We start from the raw sequence: 19,706 nt of genomic DNA, 5'->3' as shown, positions 1-19,706 counted from the left end.
AATTAAGAAAAAAATATGTCCTACCGTTATGTAGATTAATGCAAGTAAATGCTTGTTGAATCATCTGTTTGGGAATATTAGTATTGGTTACGAATGATGCACGTTTGTGCCATAAGTATTTGCATAATATCTTAGTAATATTGATTGACCATATTGCACTGAATTTATGCGTGTATTTTATAACTATCGCAGGTAATTTATTTGTGCGGGACGGATGTTAACTGACTAACAGTAGTCGACCATATCCTACTTGTTTTTTGTTTTTGCTCTGAGCATTTTATAGTTCGAAGTTTTATAGTTGAGGACAAACACTGAACCACTTCTTACGCCAGTGATATTGGCTCACTGCTGTATAAATCATAGAAAGACACTTGTTCAGTGATAGACGAAGACGAAGTGATAATCTTATTTGCGATAATATTTCTAATAGAAAAATTGGATTTTAAAATCAGAATCTTAAAAGGGCAAGAAAAGAAAATGAAACGTGTTTTGAAACACATATATTTTTAAGTGTCCACATCATTAAAATCTATGCTCTACTTTTAAATCTTGTTTTAAAGTTTAGTCTTAAATTACTATAAGTTGCTAACAGATTTAACCTCAGTTCTAAAGTAGATTTGAAAAGAATTAGAAATGTTAAGAGGTCAAAACAATCAGCAGAAAATGAATTTATTCCATTTCTTTTGGTGAAAATGTCCGTTTTGTAAAGAAATGTATAGATATATTTTATACAAAATAAATTCCCAGATACAGAACATTGAAATCTTTACAAATTAATAACAACAACAATAGGTCGTAGAGGACACTTGGAAGTGGAAAATGTCTTTTGCTCGAAGTTTAAGATAATATTGACCTTTAAGATTTGAGAAAAACGACTTTTTACAATGTCTTTTTGATATTCATCTCCGGGATTGTTCTATTGTAAAGAATAATGACATTTGCCGACAAAGCATGTGTTTGAAGGAAAAACAACCTTTACCGGAATTGTGAAATTATACAGATATTTTAAACTTGTTGGCGATATCTTCAGTACAAAATTATAGAGTTCTTCAGACTCACTGGGACTAATCTGCTGCTTTTGTCCCGTTTTTTGTTAGTGTTATTTTGTTGCTTTGTCGAGTACGAAAACATCGAGTACATGTTTATCATGTCGTCCATTCCGTATATGCTTGCAATTTATTTATTAAAACTTTCTCATAAATCATATTTCTTTGATAATTTGTCGAAACGCAAAGAAGCGGAAAATTGGGTTCTCGCATAAATTGAAGCTCAAATTATTTTGTACGGAATGTCAGCAGATGTATACACAAGCACAACATATCTTGTAAAGACTGCACCACAGAGACATTTTAAATGATAAATTTCTCTAAATATTTCAGCACGAGATCAGATCTTCAGTATTATTATGAGATTAGGATTGTTAAGTGAGAAGTCACAAATCACAAGTCAACAGTCATAAGTCAAAAGGGCCCTCCAGGGCTTCCATAGACCTCAGATTTTGAAATGAAACTGTCATTTTTTTTCGAAAGGGATTTAATTATTGTCAAATGGTTATCAAAAAGTATTATGCAAATACAATTTTTAATTGTATGTAATAAATTTTAACAAATTCTTTTTTATTTGATGTTATATTACATTTAGAAACATACTTTTTTTTCCGTTTCAATAACGTTGAAGATATTCATATAATTATCCAGTCACTCTATTAAGTGTCGCGTTCTGTAAAACATTTTCACTAATATTTTCAGATATTACATATCAAATTCAAGATATCTAGTTGAAAAGAAAAAAGTAAACCCATGCTTTAACTTCGTTAATTTTCAGTCATTCTCATAACTACGTAAGTCTCTGTAGATTTATGAAGTGATACGTTAGACGATCTGTAGATTTCCTGTTTTTCGTCTACGTTATGCATACAATGATACGAAATGATGTCAATTATGTTTGCCTTTCCTAACACATGTAAATGCGTAAGTGTCAGTTGCCTTCTGTATTACAATTGAAACAAATGACTGAAGTTCAATAGGCTGTTTCCAGTTGAGCCCACGGCAGGTGAAATATCTACCTCCCCAGCATCCAGTCCAGGCACATACGTCTGGAAAAAGCACCAATTTAAGTATCACCTAGCACTTAATACTGGTTAGGATATCAACTGCGACTTGGAATCGAACCCAGATCGTTGACGTTAAAGTCAAACCTGCACGCCACTGTGACACTGACCTTCTTGTTTAGATATGATAACACCATTAGCATATTGAATGGTTCGTCTATTACCATAGGCTGCAGGTTTATAAAACCTCTCTTGAAAATGTTCCATTTAAAGTGCAAAGCAGCGGGAGGTAGGATATTCTTGAGCAGTACATTGAAGCTAAACGACTGTATTGCTTTGGTGAAACCAGCAGAGGTATGCAAAACCACAGACTAATGAATAAAGAAAGTAACACAGAACACTTAAAGCGATAAATTATTCAAAATATTTCACCACAAGATCAAATTGATAATTCAGAGGTTATGATTATGGGAGGAATCACAATTCTGTTTTAACTTATTAAATGTACTCGATTGGCGAGATTATACCATTATTGACAATGTGGTATCCCAAAAACCTCAATGATCATTCATTCCTATGTTCTTCCCCAACTACATACAACAGGCAACTTCCACCCACAACAGCTATAGTTACAACTTTGTAGTAACAGGAAGCAGGTACATGCAAATGGTCCACTTAGATAAAATCGATATATGAATATCGTAATAATAACCATGCATAATACAAAGCTTGTTTATAATCATTTGTTTGTGATTTATTAGCACCAAATAATGGATAAGGCACCCGCCCCGAAATCAGGAAGTCAAAGGTTCGACCCTGTCAGAGGCGGGTCGTGTTACTGAAGAGAGACCGGTTGGTGAGCCTCCAGCCAGTTAAAAATGGTTATGGTTGCCTACCTGCAAGGTGCCTGGGTTTAAAAAGTAGGAATCGGAAGTAATGCTGTTCAATGTATGAAGGTGTCTCATAAGCCAATATGGCTGGCCGTTTCAGTAAGGGTGACTCTATAATAAACAAACACATAATTTACTTTCTTAATAAAATCTGTAAGAATATCCTTTGGAAGCATATAACACAACTAAGCAAAATGATCGCAAAATTTGTTCATGGGAGGTAACGCAATTGTGACCCTCGCGCACGCAGCACCGTCTTAGGCGGCATTTCATTTTAGTGAAGATGAATAAACTCCATAATCCTAAAGGACAAGAAAACCTAACAACACTGAGTGTCACACTACAAGGTTGGTGAATATGGGCCCTGGCAGGGCATAATAATGCTCAACTGAGTAGTGCATGCAGTGACGAAAGATTAGTGGAAGTGCTCAGTACTCATATATAGGTCTATAAAATTCTTTTGTATAAAAGAGACATATTGTCTCTACCCCACTTTTACAGAAATGCTTGTGATTGAGGAACATTTGCGGTCTTGCGTATAGTTAACCCTGTCTTAAGGGTACATTTTCAAATAAAAATGCATCTATTCAATTTTACGTAAACAAACATTTCATAGATATTGAAGAATGTTAACACTGTCGCAATAAGCTATTAAATTATTCAGTTACATCGGTATAAAGATATACAATATAGAGCGTTTTGTTGAAGATATAAAAATAAATGTAAACACAATAAAAACTTTTTGTATAAATAAAAATGGGGTAACCCAAACTGAGGCCTGAAAACAACAACAACAAAAAAAAAAGAAAGAAAAACAACAACAACAAAAATACAATATACTGCTGTATTTATTTAAGGAGGCTTTAAAGTCAAAGCATATTTTTCAGTTCAAATAATATTTTTACACAATGATACTCGTTATATAATATTAGTACACCTTGTGTTCAGGACATCATCAGATTTAATTTTGACAAAACGATTTCTTTCAATTTTAAGTACGTAAAGGCAGGCATGAATATAAAGACAGCCAATACGTTACAAACACGTAAAGCTTTCAGTTACCATAGCTACTGCTTGAACATGCGACGTTTGAAATTTCAGTGTATGCTGAATATTACTTTTTTGTGGATTTTAAATTAACCATAGCTACAACTTGTACATGTAACGTTTGAACATTCAGCGTGAGCTAAGTGTTATTCTTTTTGTAATAAAAAGTTTGTCTTAAAATCTAAGCAAAATCTAAAGCCTCAGTCTAAATTATTCTGATAGATATTTAAAATTTAAGACATACTATACAGTTTTGAATAGTTTATTTTATTCCTTTGGGTGCATTCTTTTCATACGCGACGCGAATGATCTTTCAAAAAATAATTAAAACATAACAAGTACAGAGTCAGTGCATTGTGCTACAATCAGTCTATAAATGCAGTCAGTCCTTACAAGAAGGTTAAGATATATCAGAACGAATGTTTTGATATTAATATCTTACATCAAACTGAAACCATGAACTCAAATTTGATTCTTATTGATGTTTATTTGTTAGTTTGTGTTTAAGCATTTTTTATAATTAGGCCTAAAAAAATTCTTTGTTTCCCGTAACATGCTAATAAAATTAGGTAGGTAGGTCGGACTTTTTTTGGGGGGATTTTTTTTTTATGAAGTGAGACTTTTCGGAAATTATTTTTGTGTCAAAAATGAATACAAATAAAGTGGTTTATGCCTTTAGAGCATCAGTAAGTTGATTTCTAACATCACTGACCATGTGTACAAAACATAGAAAGTGCAGTTTTGCAACTTTTTGATAAAAAGTTGAAACAAATATTCTCCAAGGCCATAAAACATTTAGGGTCGGTCCAAAAATTACGGGTAGGTCGGGAAACATTTTTTATGCCTTATCAACAGTAATCTCCTCCGGTAAGACTGTTGAAGCGTATTTCAAGATACAGAAAACTCTCCAGTTCAAGAAGCTTCACAGGTCCTCTGAAGTGCCAATACACGGGACTCTTATCGAAATGTTAGTTTTTTTTATTTGCCGGTGGAGCGAGTGACTGAATTAATGACCCCTGGTTAAATGATGTAAATGACAGATCTGTAGTGAAGCTTTTATATCACCAGATATTTTACATAATTAATCATAAATAACTTAATCTATAAATATATAAAAGCATAGTTATACAATGAAAGTGTAAAACTTTTATAAATGTCAAAAAAGCACGTATCGACACTTCCTAAACACGCCCAGCATTAACTAAAATTGACTGCTTCAGTACTTGCTATTTCAAGAATGTGCCTTTTTTATTGAAAATACTAAAATGTGATAATTGGCATGCAATACAAAAAGTCTGATTACTTTTTTGCTTCAATAGATTTTACCCTGATTATATGCATTACGCAAAGGTAACTTTAAAGGTTTTCAATTTCACTAAAATTAACAGGTGTTAAAATTTATTATGCATAAATCATGCCGAGTCGTGCGTGGTTGTAAATGCACATGCACAAAGCTTTTTATTATCAACATTCCTGCATGCGTAAATAATGCACAAACATTGAAGAAATTACATAAAGAGCATGAAATGACGAAGAACTATTAGTAAGGCTGTTCAGTGTTGTTATTTGTTTTCCCTAAAGTTCGTATTTGAATAAAGACAACTTTCCAATTGAAAAATATATTTTCTGAGACAAAATCTGTTTGAAAGTTATTTTATGCTCTCTGTTGGATAGAAAAATATAGGATTAGGTGTAAAATATAATTTCTTACGCATTTGAATGTAGCTCTGAATGTAAAAAATTGCATAATTAAGAAAAAAAAAATATATGTCCTACCATTATGTAGATTGTTTGAATCATCTGTTTGGAAATATTAAATATTGTGGTCACGAATGCTGCATGATTGTACCATATGTATTTGTATAATATCTTAGTAATATTGATTGACAAAATTGCACTGAATTTATGCATAAGCGTGTTTTGGTGCATTTGATAACAACTACGGGTGACAGCATTCATGCAGTTAGCTAACTTCGTGGAAGGCCGGCCACCCAAGATTTTTGTCGTTATTCTATATGGTGTCTGTGTTACTGATCTAAGCAATGTAAATTTCTAATTTTTTATAGTAGAAGTCAAATATTTAACTGCTCTGACATATGTACATGGTTCTACGCCGGTTATACTGGCCGGCTACTGTCACAATTTAAGTAATAAACTCTTGTATTGCATTTCCAATATATTTTCAGCCATTCAATAAGTGTAATATATCATGATAATACCTTTGATATGTTTTGACAAGTTTTGACAAGTTTTATTTCATAAAAATCCATTAGGCTAAGAAGCCTATAAGGTATACAAATACAAAATTTTAGGACTGGGACGATTATTCGGTTAATCGGATCCGATTCGATTACAGGGTGAAACCGGTTTCAATTTTGCAAAACCGGTAATCGTTCTCAAACAATAAACATCACGAATCGTACTTTATCTTCATATGTTTCTTTGACCAGCATATAGACCCGCAGTATATTTCCGCTAAAACACATCAACTGAACATAATCAATAATCTCGGATTTGCATGTTGTGTTATATTTAGAATAAAGAACACCAAAATGTGACTTGTCACACTGCTTGCAAGCGATAAAGTCAGTAAGTATCAAATGATGTCAGCTACTGAAAGAACCTTGATACGGTCGTCAGGAAAGAAAACAGCATTTTCAATATGCTCGCCGATTAACCGGTTCGATTCGATTTCAAACAGATGATTAACCGGTTTCAAAATTTTGAAATCGTCCCAGCCCTACAAAATTTTATGGTGAACAGTAACAACAATACACATATAATGACTTTGAATATATATGACACAAGTAAATAAATATTATATATAGTTTATCCCAATGGAGAAGGTTATATAAAGTTGAAAGCAATCTCTAGCTTTCATGGTCATTTTCATGTATGTAACTTTAAATTAACAACACAATCCAGTGTCTGTAATATTTCAGTTGTACGTCACCTTAAAAGGAACGAAACAGAAAGGTGACTGACTGGAATAGAACTATTTAACTTCATGCAAGAATATTTAGTATTACGATATGTGAGAAAATAGCTGTCAAAAAGTGCAGATCATCAGAATAATTATTCATATTGATATTATTCACAACACCGTGGTTTTGTTGTAGTCAAAAACCTTTCTAGAAAATTCATTTAAATTTCTGAATATTATAACATTACATACTATATTATCAATTATTACCATATAATAATTCATTTCGTTTCTTAAAAGCATTTTGGTATACCATGACTGACTGTATTGGCAGTATGTTTTGCTGTGCTCCTCTCATGACCTGAAAGAATTTAATTTACAGCGACAGAGTTCACTGTAACCAAATCCCCTCCAAAGTCCTATTTCTTTAAAATATTTTTAGGATACACTTTGGCGGTACATCGCATTTTTCATTTTGAAAGCTTTACAAATTTTCTGTCTGCGTCTTGTCTAAAATGACACCAGCGGCTGTCTTTATATTGCTAAATGATGCATAATAATGCAACACAGTAACAACTTGAAATTATAAATAAATTTAAATATTTTGACAAAAGATCAAATCGTTTTTGGAGTTTGGACTATGGCAAATTTTCTGCAGTATACACACATCCAGGCGCAGGTGCGATGAAAATGTTACAACCATGATAATAGGGTAGATAGTCGCTGCTTGGAGTTTTTAATTCTATTTTATCTTTCTAATTCTATGTTAGGCATCCTTATTAGGCATCCTTATTAACCTGCCATATGCATCCCTTTATAATTACATGTATATATTTCAGAAGACTCCTTATTAACTTTCCATATGCAAACCATAAACCGTGCGCAGAAATCAACAACCTTCAATCAGCAGTATAATTAAAACATTGCGGTCACCCCCTTACCCCCAACCCTTTGATTTTATTAGGTATAAACTTTAAAATTTTAAAAAATCAAAAGATGATAATTATCTATTTATGTATGGAATGAATCGATCGCCAATTGGATATACTATGATTTAAAAAATCCAAATAAAAGAGGTGAGGGATTGTGTCCACCTTTGTCAAGTTTAGCATGCAGGACTTTGTAGGCTGCTTCAACTACTCCTGATTACTGATTATATTTTTCTGTTTTTAATTCATGATATTGTCATGTATGCAAATTGCGACACATTGTAACTTCTGTCAGATCATGTTATGAAATGTCCACATAAACAAAAGCTTTAACCTTAATCTGTTAAAAAACGTCAATATGGCTGAAGAATAGTTTATACCGAGCAATTATGAATCCCTTATTATCAGTTATAATGCGCATTAGTCAAAATTTCTCATTTTGAGCAGGGCAGTTGTTCATCAGCAAAAGATTACATATACTTTTTTCCTGCATTGATGATTTCTTATGATACAGACACATCATGACCAAATTGATTGAAGAAATGTGACAGAACTTGAATATTAGTTTATATTCTGCGACCATGGCTTTTTGCACTACGGAGAGTGCGCATGCACGAAATTTTACTTCCGTTAGTAAGGAACAGGCCCAGTGTAAATTCATCTGTAATTACAGGTGACAATATGTGAATTTCTAAGAAAGTTGCACACAATTTCTTTTCATTTCACATTAAAATCAGCTTTCCAACCATTATGTTCACCAGACGGAACAACTGCGACCCCATCTAAGGAACGTTCTCACTGACTATACGCGGACGTCGTCAAAGCAGCGGCCCGTAACTTTCGCGCCTTTCCTGTTCTGTTCATACGAAATGAACGTCATAATTTCCAATGGAAAAGAATAGGGCGAATGTAAATATTCACATATCGAAAACTGAAATCCCAGGTTAAAAAAAAGGATTTTATTAAACTTCTGCGTAGCATTAGTAGGAGATTATTTTAATCAGATTGTTTATAATATGTGAACAAAATTGTTCAGAATTAGTAGGAATGACTTTTTACAGAAAAACATACAACCGCAAATGACTAAATACGTTGATATGTTTGGCACTGTTATCATATAGTGAGAGCTGTCCTGACCCAAGAACTTATATATCATTAGTGAAAAGTGATATACATATAGTGGCTTATTGGCTTATTTAGGACATTTAGGCGTGTGCTCGGCTTATATGTAGCACATTTCGTTGTGTTGTCCTAGCGCCATAACATTTTTGGAATTCTTGTATCGTCTTTGCGCGCGTGCTACCGTGACAAAACGAAACTATTAACGCGCCATAACGAAACATTGACCACCATGAAACACATTATAATCAAAGACATAAAAGTTTGACTAGCGTGAAAGGCTGACTTGCATTCAATATCTTGTCATAAAAATGTTATACAACATGCATTGTTAGAGCTAAACGTTTTAGAGTTATTGGTCTCAAAAATTAGCCACAGTGTGTGATCATTTTGAAATGTTACCGGGTTATATTGCTGTATCAGGTTAAAATAAAATACTTGAAACAATGGATAGAAAATAAAATAGATTTTTTTTACACGAAAACATTGTTCTTATAATGTCGGTAAGTTTACGTTGATTATATTTATTTTTAGCATCTGTATGTGACCCGCCAGCAAACATTTCAAATGGGAAACTATTTTATGACCATGGCGGGAGTGTCGTTTTAGCAACATGTAACCGTGGTTACCGTTTGACAGGCAGCAGGCAGCGGTATTGTAACGGATACACCTGGCGAGGACGGTCACCAAAATGTAGAGGTAAATATAAGAACATTTTATACAGATATAGGAAAGACATTTTAGGTAATAATGTCTTCTTACGTGGAAAAAAGCTGGACTTTTAAATAAATAAAAATGGGTATTTTATGTGTACATAAAACCACATTTTAGATAAGGCTTCAATCTTTAGTCCGTGCACTGTGCCTAGAAATGTAAATATGTTGTGGCATTTTAAAACATTCCCATGGCCTTTTGTTATGCATCTACACTGTATTTTTGTCTCAACGTCTTTTAGCAATATGACAAAGACAAAGTACAGTTACTGTACACAAAAGACATTTATTGCTTACTCAAGGCAACAGTTCCTCAACCACAATAATCATTAAAATATATCCCCCCTTAAATGTCACATTTGGTATATTTCATGTTTCACCGCAAGGACGTTATCACACTTTCCAAGAGAAAGAAGAGACATTAGAATCATTTGTTTCTTTTGGTTTTGTGAGGAGCGTGTGTAAACAATTCTAAATGATTAAACATATTTAACATGATATACAGCCATTTTCCTTTTCAGTTAACCCTGCTTATCATTTATACCCATCTGTTTTATTTTATGTTACATTAAAGGTTGTGGACCCGTAATGACCCTCGACAATATCCATGTTAAAGGCTTTCCGTAAACACCGGAAATGCTGTAATCGCGTATGGAAAAAAAATGTAATTTGCCGACTATAATTTACGGTCCACTACCTTTAATCAACTATACTCGATCAGGGAAATATTACTCCACAAGGGCCTAAAATTAATTTGAAATCATATATCAACATTCTGTGACGCGATTCGTAAAAGCAGGGTAAGTTGTATAAAATGCAGCAAAATCTTAGGGTAAAGGTGATTATCCCTTTCGTTATGCAATTTTATCACTTTTATTAAACTTTATCCTTTCATAATCATAAGGACTGTGATTTATTTTGTTTTTCCAAAACAGTTTAGGTTTACCTACCTTATAAACATAAAGAGGATGCAAATCACTGAAGATGTTGGATTTCATGGTCTTAAATATGTAATTGTTCTTTTTTTTTTTACAGATTTTCACGTCAAATTGTCTAACAATTTATGTATTGAACAATGTTTGATAAAATTTTCTTGTGATTTTGTTCTAGATAAGTATCCTTCCCGCTCTCTGCGGCGACAGGCAAGCGACAATGTGACCACAACATCCTCGCCTCAAGCCTCTGCAGGTGATATCCTCGACGAACACATCTTAGAAGCTGATAACACGTGTTATCTTGATTATAGGTAAATGAACTGGATGGAATATTATCCAGTTATATTTGGTGATTATAAAATCAATATGAAGATCCTATAGAAGCATAAAATACAACCTAGCAAAATTATGGCAGATTCGGTTTGACCAAGTCAAAAGAGGTAATGGAAAGTGCAACACACCTCACGTCCACTAGCAGCGGCTTAAGCGGAATTCTATTACAAAAAGTTGAATTCTTTTAAATAGATATTGAACGGACTCCATGATTCCAAAGGATCAGAAAAATATAACAACTCTGAATCAAAGTAGGGGGATATATTTTACGGCCGCCACACGGCACTTAAAGCTTGCTGTTGTGATAGTGTAAACGCTATATGAAGATCCTTTGGAAGCATAGAATACAACCAAGCATACTAAGATGCCCGCCCGCTTAGCTCAGTAGGGAGATCGTTGGTCTACGGATCACGGGGTCACCAGTTCGATCCTCGGGCGGGGCGTATGTCCTCCGTGACGATTTGATAAAAGACATTGTGTCTGAAATCATTCGTCCTCCACCTCTGATAATTCATGTGGGGAAGTTGGCAGTTACTTGCGGAGAACAGGTTTGTACTGGTACAGAATCCAGGAACACCGGTTAGGTTAACTGCCCGCCGTTACATAACTGAAATACTGTTGAAAAACGGCATTAAACCCAAAACAAAAACAAGCATAATAACAGTAGTGTCGGTTTTACGAAGTCTGACCATGGGAGGTAATGGAAAGTGCAACACAACCCCTAACCCCTGACAGCGGCCTAAGGTAGTGGGCCTAAATTCTGTAAAATTACATATATATATATTCTCCGTATTTCGGTATTTCCCCAGCCGATGCGGAAATAGATTTGTTTGTTAATTGAAGGCTACCGTCCATGTGTTTGAGAAAATGGTTATTGAAATAACTGGCAGCAGTCCGTAGACAGCAGTATACATGTTAAAACATGGACATTATTTATTAAACTTTTGACTGAAAATTTATTCATTTCAAAGTAACTGCTAAAAGTTGGCACATATATTTCATATGTCTACGACAGTTGTGGTTTGCTTTGAAAGACTGATAAAATGGCAATTTATCAAATTGTTTAAAGTGCTGAACTTTTATATTCTTAAATATTACTTTATTTTTAAGCGAGCCGCCAGCTGTGGAACATGCATCAGTGGCAATCATATACAAATTTAATAAAGTTCGGCGGATGTGGATTCTGATTGCCAATTACACATGCGAAAAGGGTTACAGTTTTAACGACACAAACGCTACCTATCTTTATTGTAAATCATACAAATGGATAGGGAAGAAAAATCCGGAATGTATAAATACAGGTTTTATATGTTTTTCTCTTTTATAAAGTCTTTTGCAATCCGACGTTACTAATAAGCATGTAATAAACAATTCTTATATCATTTCGAAATAGCTTTACAATATGTATTTGGAGATCAAGTACATATTGTCACAAGACTATTAAACTATGTTGACTTTTATGCCTGTAAAGGTTGTACTTTAATTCGTTTCAAAATATGCAGTCAATTACAAGCATTTAAACAACTATTAAATGTGTGTTTGATTTGGAATAACTATACGGCTGAAATGAATTTACATAAAATGATTTTGCTGAAACATCCTTAGTCAGTAGCTTTATGAAACACAGCCAGGTTGTAAAGCACCTCGAGTGAGTATAATTGTAAACTAACAGCACAAATTCCTGGTAAAATAAGCATTGTAATAGTCCTGGCTACCATAACTTAAATGACGCTGTTTTTATTTTCTGATGGTCGCACCCATTAAGTTATGGCGAAACCCCAGTATCAAACCGCAACATCTCGCACAATCTCTCGTGATATTTTCGATAAAGTTCATTAAAACATACCTTAGAAGGTTTAAGTTCTCAGAAAAGGTCAATAAATAACAATTCTATACCGCCTATTGGTTTTCAAACTGAAGAGTACCCTGATCAGGTGACAACTGCAATGGCGGACAAAATATGGCAGATAGGGGTACCACTTTGAACCTTGTGTGTATAACTTGTGCTCAAATTACGTTGCATGGATTATTTTATGGATTAGAAATATTTAAAAGTAAAAGGTGAGTACACTGCATTTCAATTGTTGAAGTTATAGCGTGACAGACTTCTGGCACGATTCCTGGTTAGGGGCCAGTGCGGGATTTGTTTCAGCTCAGAGATCCGTAACAGCATTATATAAACATCTCTGAGCTGTTCAAAATGTTTTAGCTAGCATTGAAAATGAAAACTTGTCCAAATTTACCCGATGGACATATTATCCAGTGGGTAAGAGGCTTGTCCAAATTTACCCGATGAACAGATTATCCAGTGGGTAAGGTTTTGAGCAATTAAGTTGAGGGTCTCCAAGCGAGATAACATCAACAGCATTTCTGGAGTTCATGTTAAATGCTATTTCTATTTTACTGTAGCAGATATGTCATGAGGACATTCCGTATGTTGAACGCAATACTGTAGTAACTCTTATTCAATAAAGGAGGAGTTACGATAGTATTGCGATCAACACTTGATTTAAAACATGTTTTAACATAAGCAACATATTCTTAAACAATATTCGATGCCTTGACAGAGTTACCACCAACGGATCCATGTGAAACAAAGAATGGAGGATGTGAGCATATATGTTTATCATATGGCGGGGGAGGGTATAGCTGTGATTGTAACCAAGGATACGCACTGGGGAGATTGATGAGAAGGTGTGAAGGTAAGGTACTGTAAACCATCTTGCAAAGGTTTTATACGTTTCCTGTTCGTTAGAAATAACAAAGTTGCGCTGCGATACTTTTGAACATGTTTTGACAATATGATCCCAGTAAAGTGCAAATATCTTTGACCTCTCTCATACCTTAAAAACTGTCAAAAAGGGATGTAATTTTGATTATCAGGCATTCCTCATATATATCTTGTTAATGAAGTTCCTAATCAGAACAAACAGAATACAGTTTGATTTTATCATACATTTAACTTTTTCTATTTAGTTTATTTATATATTTGTTAGAAATATCTTGATATATCAAAATTTTCTTGAGATAGATTATAAATGTCTACCGGAGTTTTTAGTTCTTATGAAAATGGACAGGCATGTATCCTTAAAGGGAGTAACCAACACATTTTAGGCGGAATACAATTTCTCTCTAAAACTCCGTAAAAAGTGAGGACTCTAAAATTGACAGTGGTACAAGCTTATTGACATAAGACTTTTCCAAGATATTCTTATAAATAACCACAAATATGGTACAGAAGGTATTAAATCGTTGCATCGCTTTTGAAATAATGCAGAAAATTTACATTCTTCTAGCATTTTGAGAAATATCTAACTTTTATTTTCACTCACTTTATCAGTTTTTCAGTGTCAAAATAAATATTATATACATTATATGCCAAACTTGGTGGATAAGAACCTTTTGGAAACTTTCACCTAAACTGTGGACGAGTAACTTTAAATATCAGTGTCCTTCTTCAAGGAAAGGAGTAGTTATTTGTATTAAATTGAATTAATATTAAATTGGTGTCCATCTAATATTTTTTTATACTTCAACATATTATTAGGTAGTGCGATTACCACCAGCTAAAGTCCTTTCTATCAGCATACAGTTTTGTTGATGTGCATGACAATTTGCGACATCAAAATGATCAACAAGAAACATAACTGTAAATAGAAACTTTCTTCATGAACTAACAAATAATTTCCCTTTCACCTGAGCAAAAAAAAAAAAAAAAAAAAAAAAAAAAAAATTGTGGTCATCCTTTGTCTCGTCAACACTGCAAGAATTATTGCAGTAGAATTCTCATTATGTTATAAATTGCGATATTTTACATTATTAACAAATAGGTTCCAACATTTCTTGGACAATATTCGAGAAACTGTGGGAAAAGTGAAACAAGCAAACAAGTATGTACGTCCTGAAGTTTCACTTTGGACAAAATTAATCTGATTCCTTAGAACCACTGCCCAAGATTTTTTTCAGACTTTTTATTGTTCGCATTGCTAATTTATCTTAGTACATATTTCTTAAAAAATCTTTACGTAACTAAAATATGTGTATAATTCGGACATATTTGATAAAGTTATTCATTGTTTTCAAATCACATGTGCATTAACGAGTAGCTATGTTTTTTGCTGTGTAAATCTTTTTTTTTTTATAAATTTAAAAAAGCGGACAAGACTCCTTCAAAGACATCATTTAACATTCTGGTAATGAATGGTCGAAACAAAATATGCACAATTCTGTCCAAATTAAACAAGAAGAAGTTTGCCTCATAATTTTGTAAAACGTGCTATATCTTTAGATGTATTTCGTTTTAGAGTACTTTATACAAAAAAACTTGAATAACTGGCTTGAGAGCGTTCACGTAAGTGATAAGGTCATTATGTCCCTTTTGTTGTAAACTGGAATATCTCTATCATACCTAGAAATAAATTGGATTGAATTCATAGACATTCAAAGACAAAATATAATAGTATTGTATATTTTAGATTAAAATGTCTGGTCATACATTCATAATTAGTGTACATTGAAATGGAATGTTTGTAATGTTATCAAGCACTGACGAAAAAAAACCCAAAACAACACATTGACAAAAGTCCAATAGGAACAGCCATATTCAAAGAACGTATTCGCCCGTATGGTAATATTAGTATGTGCAAATATATATGTACACGTACACAAACGCACGCATTAATATCAAAGAAGTAACAAACATACACAAAAACATACATTAAGAAGGAACACAGAAGGGCACCGCAATGGAACGGCCAGTGGCAAAAACGCCACTGAGGAGTTTCAACTAGTTTGCTGGTGCCAAACCTCACTCTATAAGCCCTACCATGCTCCTATATGACAAGACAATATAATCAAAATTGCACCCGCCAGGTGAATCCCTAAAACATGAAATATTAACTGTGTCATTGAACAGCTCTGTACAACACACTTCCGTATTGAGAGATATAATACTGATTGAATCATTGAAAACAAAATATTGAAACAAACGTTTTCTACTGTGCAGATATAGATGAGTGCAGGATGGATAATGGCGGCTGCGAGCACAGTTGTATCAATGTCATTGGTTCATTCTTCTGCACGTGCGAAAATGGTTACATATCCATAGGACAGAAATGCCATGGTAAGAATGAATAATTATATCATACATTTATTAAATTGGATATTCCAACTCAAAATTGCATAAATATGTGTATTTTACTATGAAAAAGTCATGTGTATAGTCATTAAAACAGAACAGTACAGACGTCACGTCACATAACTTGGTGTTATTCAGAGGCGGGAATGAGTGGTACTGCCATTATATATATATGTAAGATAAACTCATATAACAGAACGAATGACACACACTGCGCAAAATATTTCATTAGACGTCTACTCTCTCCTTAATTGTTCCGTAGATTCAAAAAAATGTTATTTTATGCAAAAATATAATAATAGAACAATACGGGAACTTTGTTGTTTAAGGTATCAGAAGCGTAATAGAGTACCTCCTTTTTGAAGAGTATTCAATTCCTACCATAAACCTACTTTTACTGCAATTCTCAGGGGGGCGTAGCTTCAAGCCCTACTGGGACCAAATTTTTTTCCCTCATTTTCCTTTTTTCTGTTTTTACTTCTTTCAAGACTTATAATTGATGTATTGTACAAAAATGGGGAAAAAATTGATAAGCGATTTCTTGCTGTTCAAAGTGAATTTACTACTTAAACAGAAAGGGTAGAGTTATACATCTTTAAAAATATTGAGTTACATTTGACACAATTATAGGTCATAAGGCGACAGTGAGTTTCCAGTTTTGATAGTGTAAAAAAAAATCCCCAGGTGCCCCTTCGTGCATTATTTCATCACGAGCGGTCGCTTGGGTAGAACCACCGATCTTCTGCAAGCCAGTTGGATTGCTTCCTCACATGAAAAATTCAAAGCCCCGAGTTTGGCTCGAACCCACATCGATGGTTTATTGATTAATTTGGATTTTACGGCGCACCAACACAGTATAGGTTATATGGCGCCAAACAGGACTACAAATCGTGGTGTCACATTTCCTGTTACATTGAAATAAAAACATCAGGTATGGAATCAAAATTTGCATACCAGCTGGAATCACAGAGTTACTGCAAAACCAAGTGTTAATACCCTATTAGTCGCCTCTTACGATCATGCAAGGGTAAGGCAGTGGTTCTAAATCTTTTCATACACAGATCGGCCCAGAACGACATGGGGCCCCACATCGATGAGGGGCAAGTGATTTGAAGTCAGCTACCTTAACCACTCAGCCACGGAGGCCCTTCTTCTTAATAAGAAAAAAAATGATAAATTACTTAACACAAAACTTACGTAAATGTTGTTTTTGAAATACATTTTCTGTTAATAGGAAAATAAATCAAGTCATGGTAGAATGTGCGTCTTTGAAACGTCATATCGTCATTTTTGTTATGGCGTTTTGTTTAGATACGCAACATACTTCTGTTTTTTTAACAGTTTGTAAATTTGCATCAGAAAGAGAATACTTTGATACTTGGCACATCAAGATTGAAATGAGAAAAAATATATAATACAAGAGAATACAAGAACAATAAATATGTGTGGTACAATTTTCTGATTTTCTCCGGTTTTTGTACTAATTGTTTTTCTGAGCAAATTTACATAATGATCAATAAAATATGGCGAAAGCGCTAAGCCCTAAAACCTAATAACTACTATTCATGGTTATTTGTACTTTTTTAACAATAACTTTGCGTATACTGATGGTTATATTATAAAAAAGAAAGTCACAGCTCAAGAATCTTAACTCTTTCTTGTTTTAGAGTTATCTCCCTTTTCAGAATAATTCCCCACGCACTTGTCAGGGTAATATTTTGTAACGTCTGAAATGAAGTTAGGGATCAAAGGTATCGATAGGAGAATTCCAGAGCACAAAAGCAGTAACATATATCTTTTATGATTTTGAATGTCCATTGAACACCACTGGTATTACTGACAGAAGATGTTCCTTCACAAAAAGAGAGAAAAATACAAGTTCTTCTAAGTGTTATGCTTCCTGTAGCCGAAGACAATAACATACTCATCTATCCTCAAATATTTTATGTTGTTTCTTACTCACAACATCGCTACCTTACCTATATTCTTAAACTTGTTTCAGACTTACATGTAAAGTGCATTTAGGTCAAATGGAGTTAATTCAATTTCCATAGGCCCACATTGTGATGTTTCCGGTGATGCTTTCCTTACATTTAAATTTTTGATGCAACCTACTCAGGATGAAAGAACTATTCAAGAGCTATCGCAAAACTGCAGGAAATGTACATGTTTACCGTCACTTTTGGGCATTTTTTTCTCTTTGAACTCATACCCATAGTCCGGCAGTGATTCTTTATTTTTCATGAAAATGCTGTATTGGTAAAACATGCATATTTCTTACAAAATGCATCATTGTATATAGTTTATACATTTTAGCCAGTTATCATGAAGTAGGATTATAGTTTATGAAATAAGATAGTTTTCAAACACATCCAACGTATTTTACACCAATGGGAGATCACTTTACATGGTAAATATACACCGCGGAATACCATATACGTTTTCAACCAAATTGAATCAGAAGCCTTGTGACTTGCTTCCATTTGACCTAAAGGGACTTAATCACAGTTAGAAAGATTCATAGAAACTGGATTTTCAGTTCTAGGTTAGAGAGAAGAATGGAATTATACGAGCCATCATATACAGCTTGAAGAACCAATTTTTCTTTCTTTTGCAGATACGTGTATGAATTTTTAGATGCAGTCCTTTACATTCTATCCTGGTTTATTTTTCATGAATATCTTTTGATGAATTATTTATAATATCTTCAATCACATTATTTGCTGTAATCTGATATTAAGCCGAAACGAACCGCGAACAAATCCTGTTGATCCGTAAAATTTTCGACCCCGGACAAAAGTTCCATCAAGAGTCTTCATTGAAGATAAACCAAGGTAATTTATTCTTTCATTTTGTAGCAATATTCTGGCAACCAGCAGATATATCAATAAATCATATTTTCAGTTTGTAAAATTGTATAACTATAACGTACCGCTTCATGTTTTACAGTTTAAACTCAGTTACATCATTCCAGTCATATGAAATGGAACATATCTCACGTTTAAAAATCGCTTGTTTCAAAATTTCAGCACCATATGTTCTTTTTTAAGTTTCAAGTTTTTAGATATTTGACCTAGTATAAGTAGCTTTGTAGTGTTTTAACAAAACAGTGAACAAAGTAAGCGGACATTCAATTTTAACTGTGAGAAGTTCGTACTATACAGACTTGGATGAATGTCAGTCCCCTGGCGGACACCGATGTGATGGCGAATGCATCAATGTACCAGGAACATATGAATGTAACTGCACTAGAGAAGGTTTTACTGTGGCATCAGATAAAACATCATGTGTTGGTAATCTTACCTGATTTTTCGTCCTTGATTTTATTATCTCTTTTATTCAGTATGTGGAAGTAGTAAAAATATTAGCACACGAATTTCTAATCCGTCGGTGTGGAGTATTTTCAGTTAAACATGTATGAGCTTTAACAGTGGCTTGAGGACGCAAATCTAAAAGTGATGGACAAATAAATCCCCATTGAAGTTATGTTTTCATACTTCGTTTGATAGAACAGACATGGTTTCGCCATGTGTGAAAACACTGATGTTTTGCAGAAGTCTTTCTTAAAGAGCTTTTGTTGGATTGATATCCGTATGTCTAATAAGAGATAGGTTACGCTTCCGGAAGTCT

General features: G+C 33.8%; 1 protein-coding gene across 4 annotated transcripts in view; it reads left to right on the top strand.

Annotated features, from left to right (window-relative positions):
- The window catches only part of LOC123531398 (fibrillin-1-like), a 126,480-nt gene that overhangs the window by 95,528 nt on the left and 11,246 nt on the right, over positions 1 to 19,706 (top strand). For 3 of the 4 annotated variants that reach the window (XM_053517904.1, XM_053517901.1, XM_053517902.1), the window contains exons 3-8: positions 9,493 to 9,657; positions 10,782 to 10,917; positions 12,050 to 12,240; positions 13,507 to 13,641; positions 15,945 to 16,061; positions 19,187 to 19,369. In XM_053517904.1, the coding sequence (XP_053373879.1) occupies positions 9,493 to 9,657; positions 10,782 to 10,917; positions 12,050 to 12,240; positions 13,507 to 13,641; positions 15,945 to 16,061; positions 19,187 to 19,369 (927 nt within the window). The remainder of the gene's footprint in view (positions 1 to 9,492; positions 9,658 to 10,781; positions 10,918 to 12,049; positions 12,241 to 13,506; positions 13,642 to 15,944; positions 16,062 to 19,186; positions 19,370 to 19,706) is intronic. The other variant, XM_053517903.1, reaches the window with a different exon arrangement.

Source organism: Mercenaria mercenaria, chromosome 11 (genome assembly GCF_021730395.1).
Source record: "Mercenaria mercenaria strain notata chromosome 11, MADL_Memer_1, whole genome shotgun sequence".
In the NCBI taxonomy this organism is placed as follows: Eukaryota; Metazoa; Mollusca; class Bivalvia; order Venerida; family Veneridae; genus Mercenaria; species Mercenaria mercenaria.
Note: the sequence above shows the minus strand (reverse complement) of the source record. Positions and strands in the feature narration are given on the sequence as shown.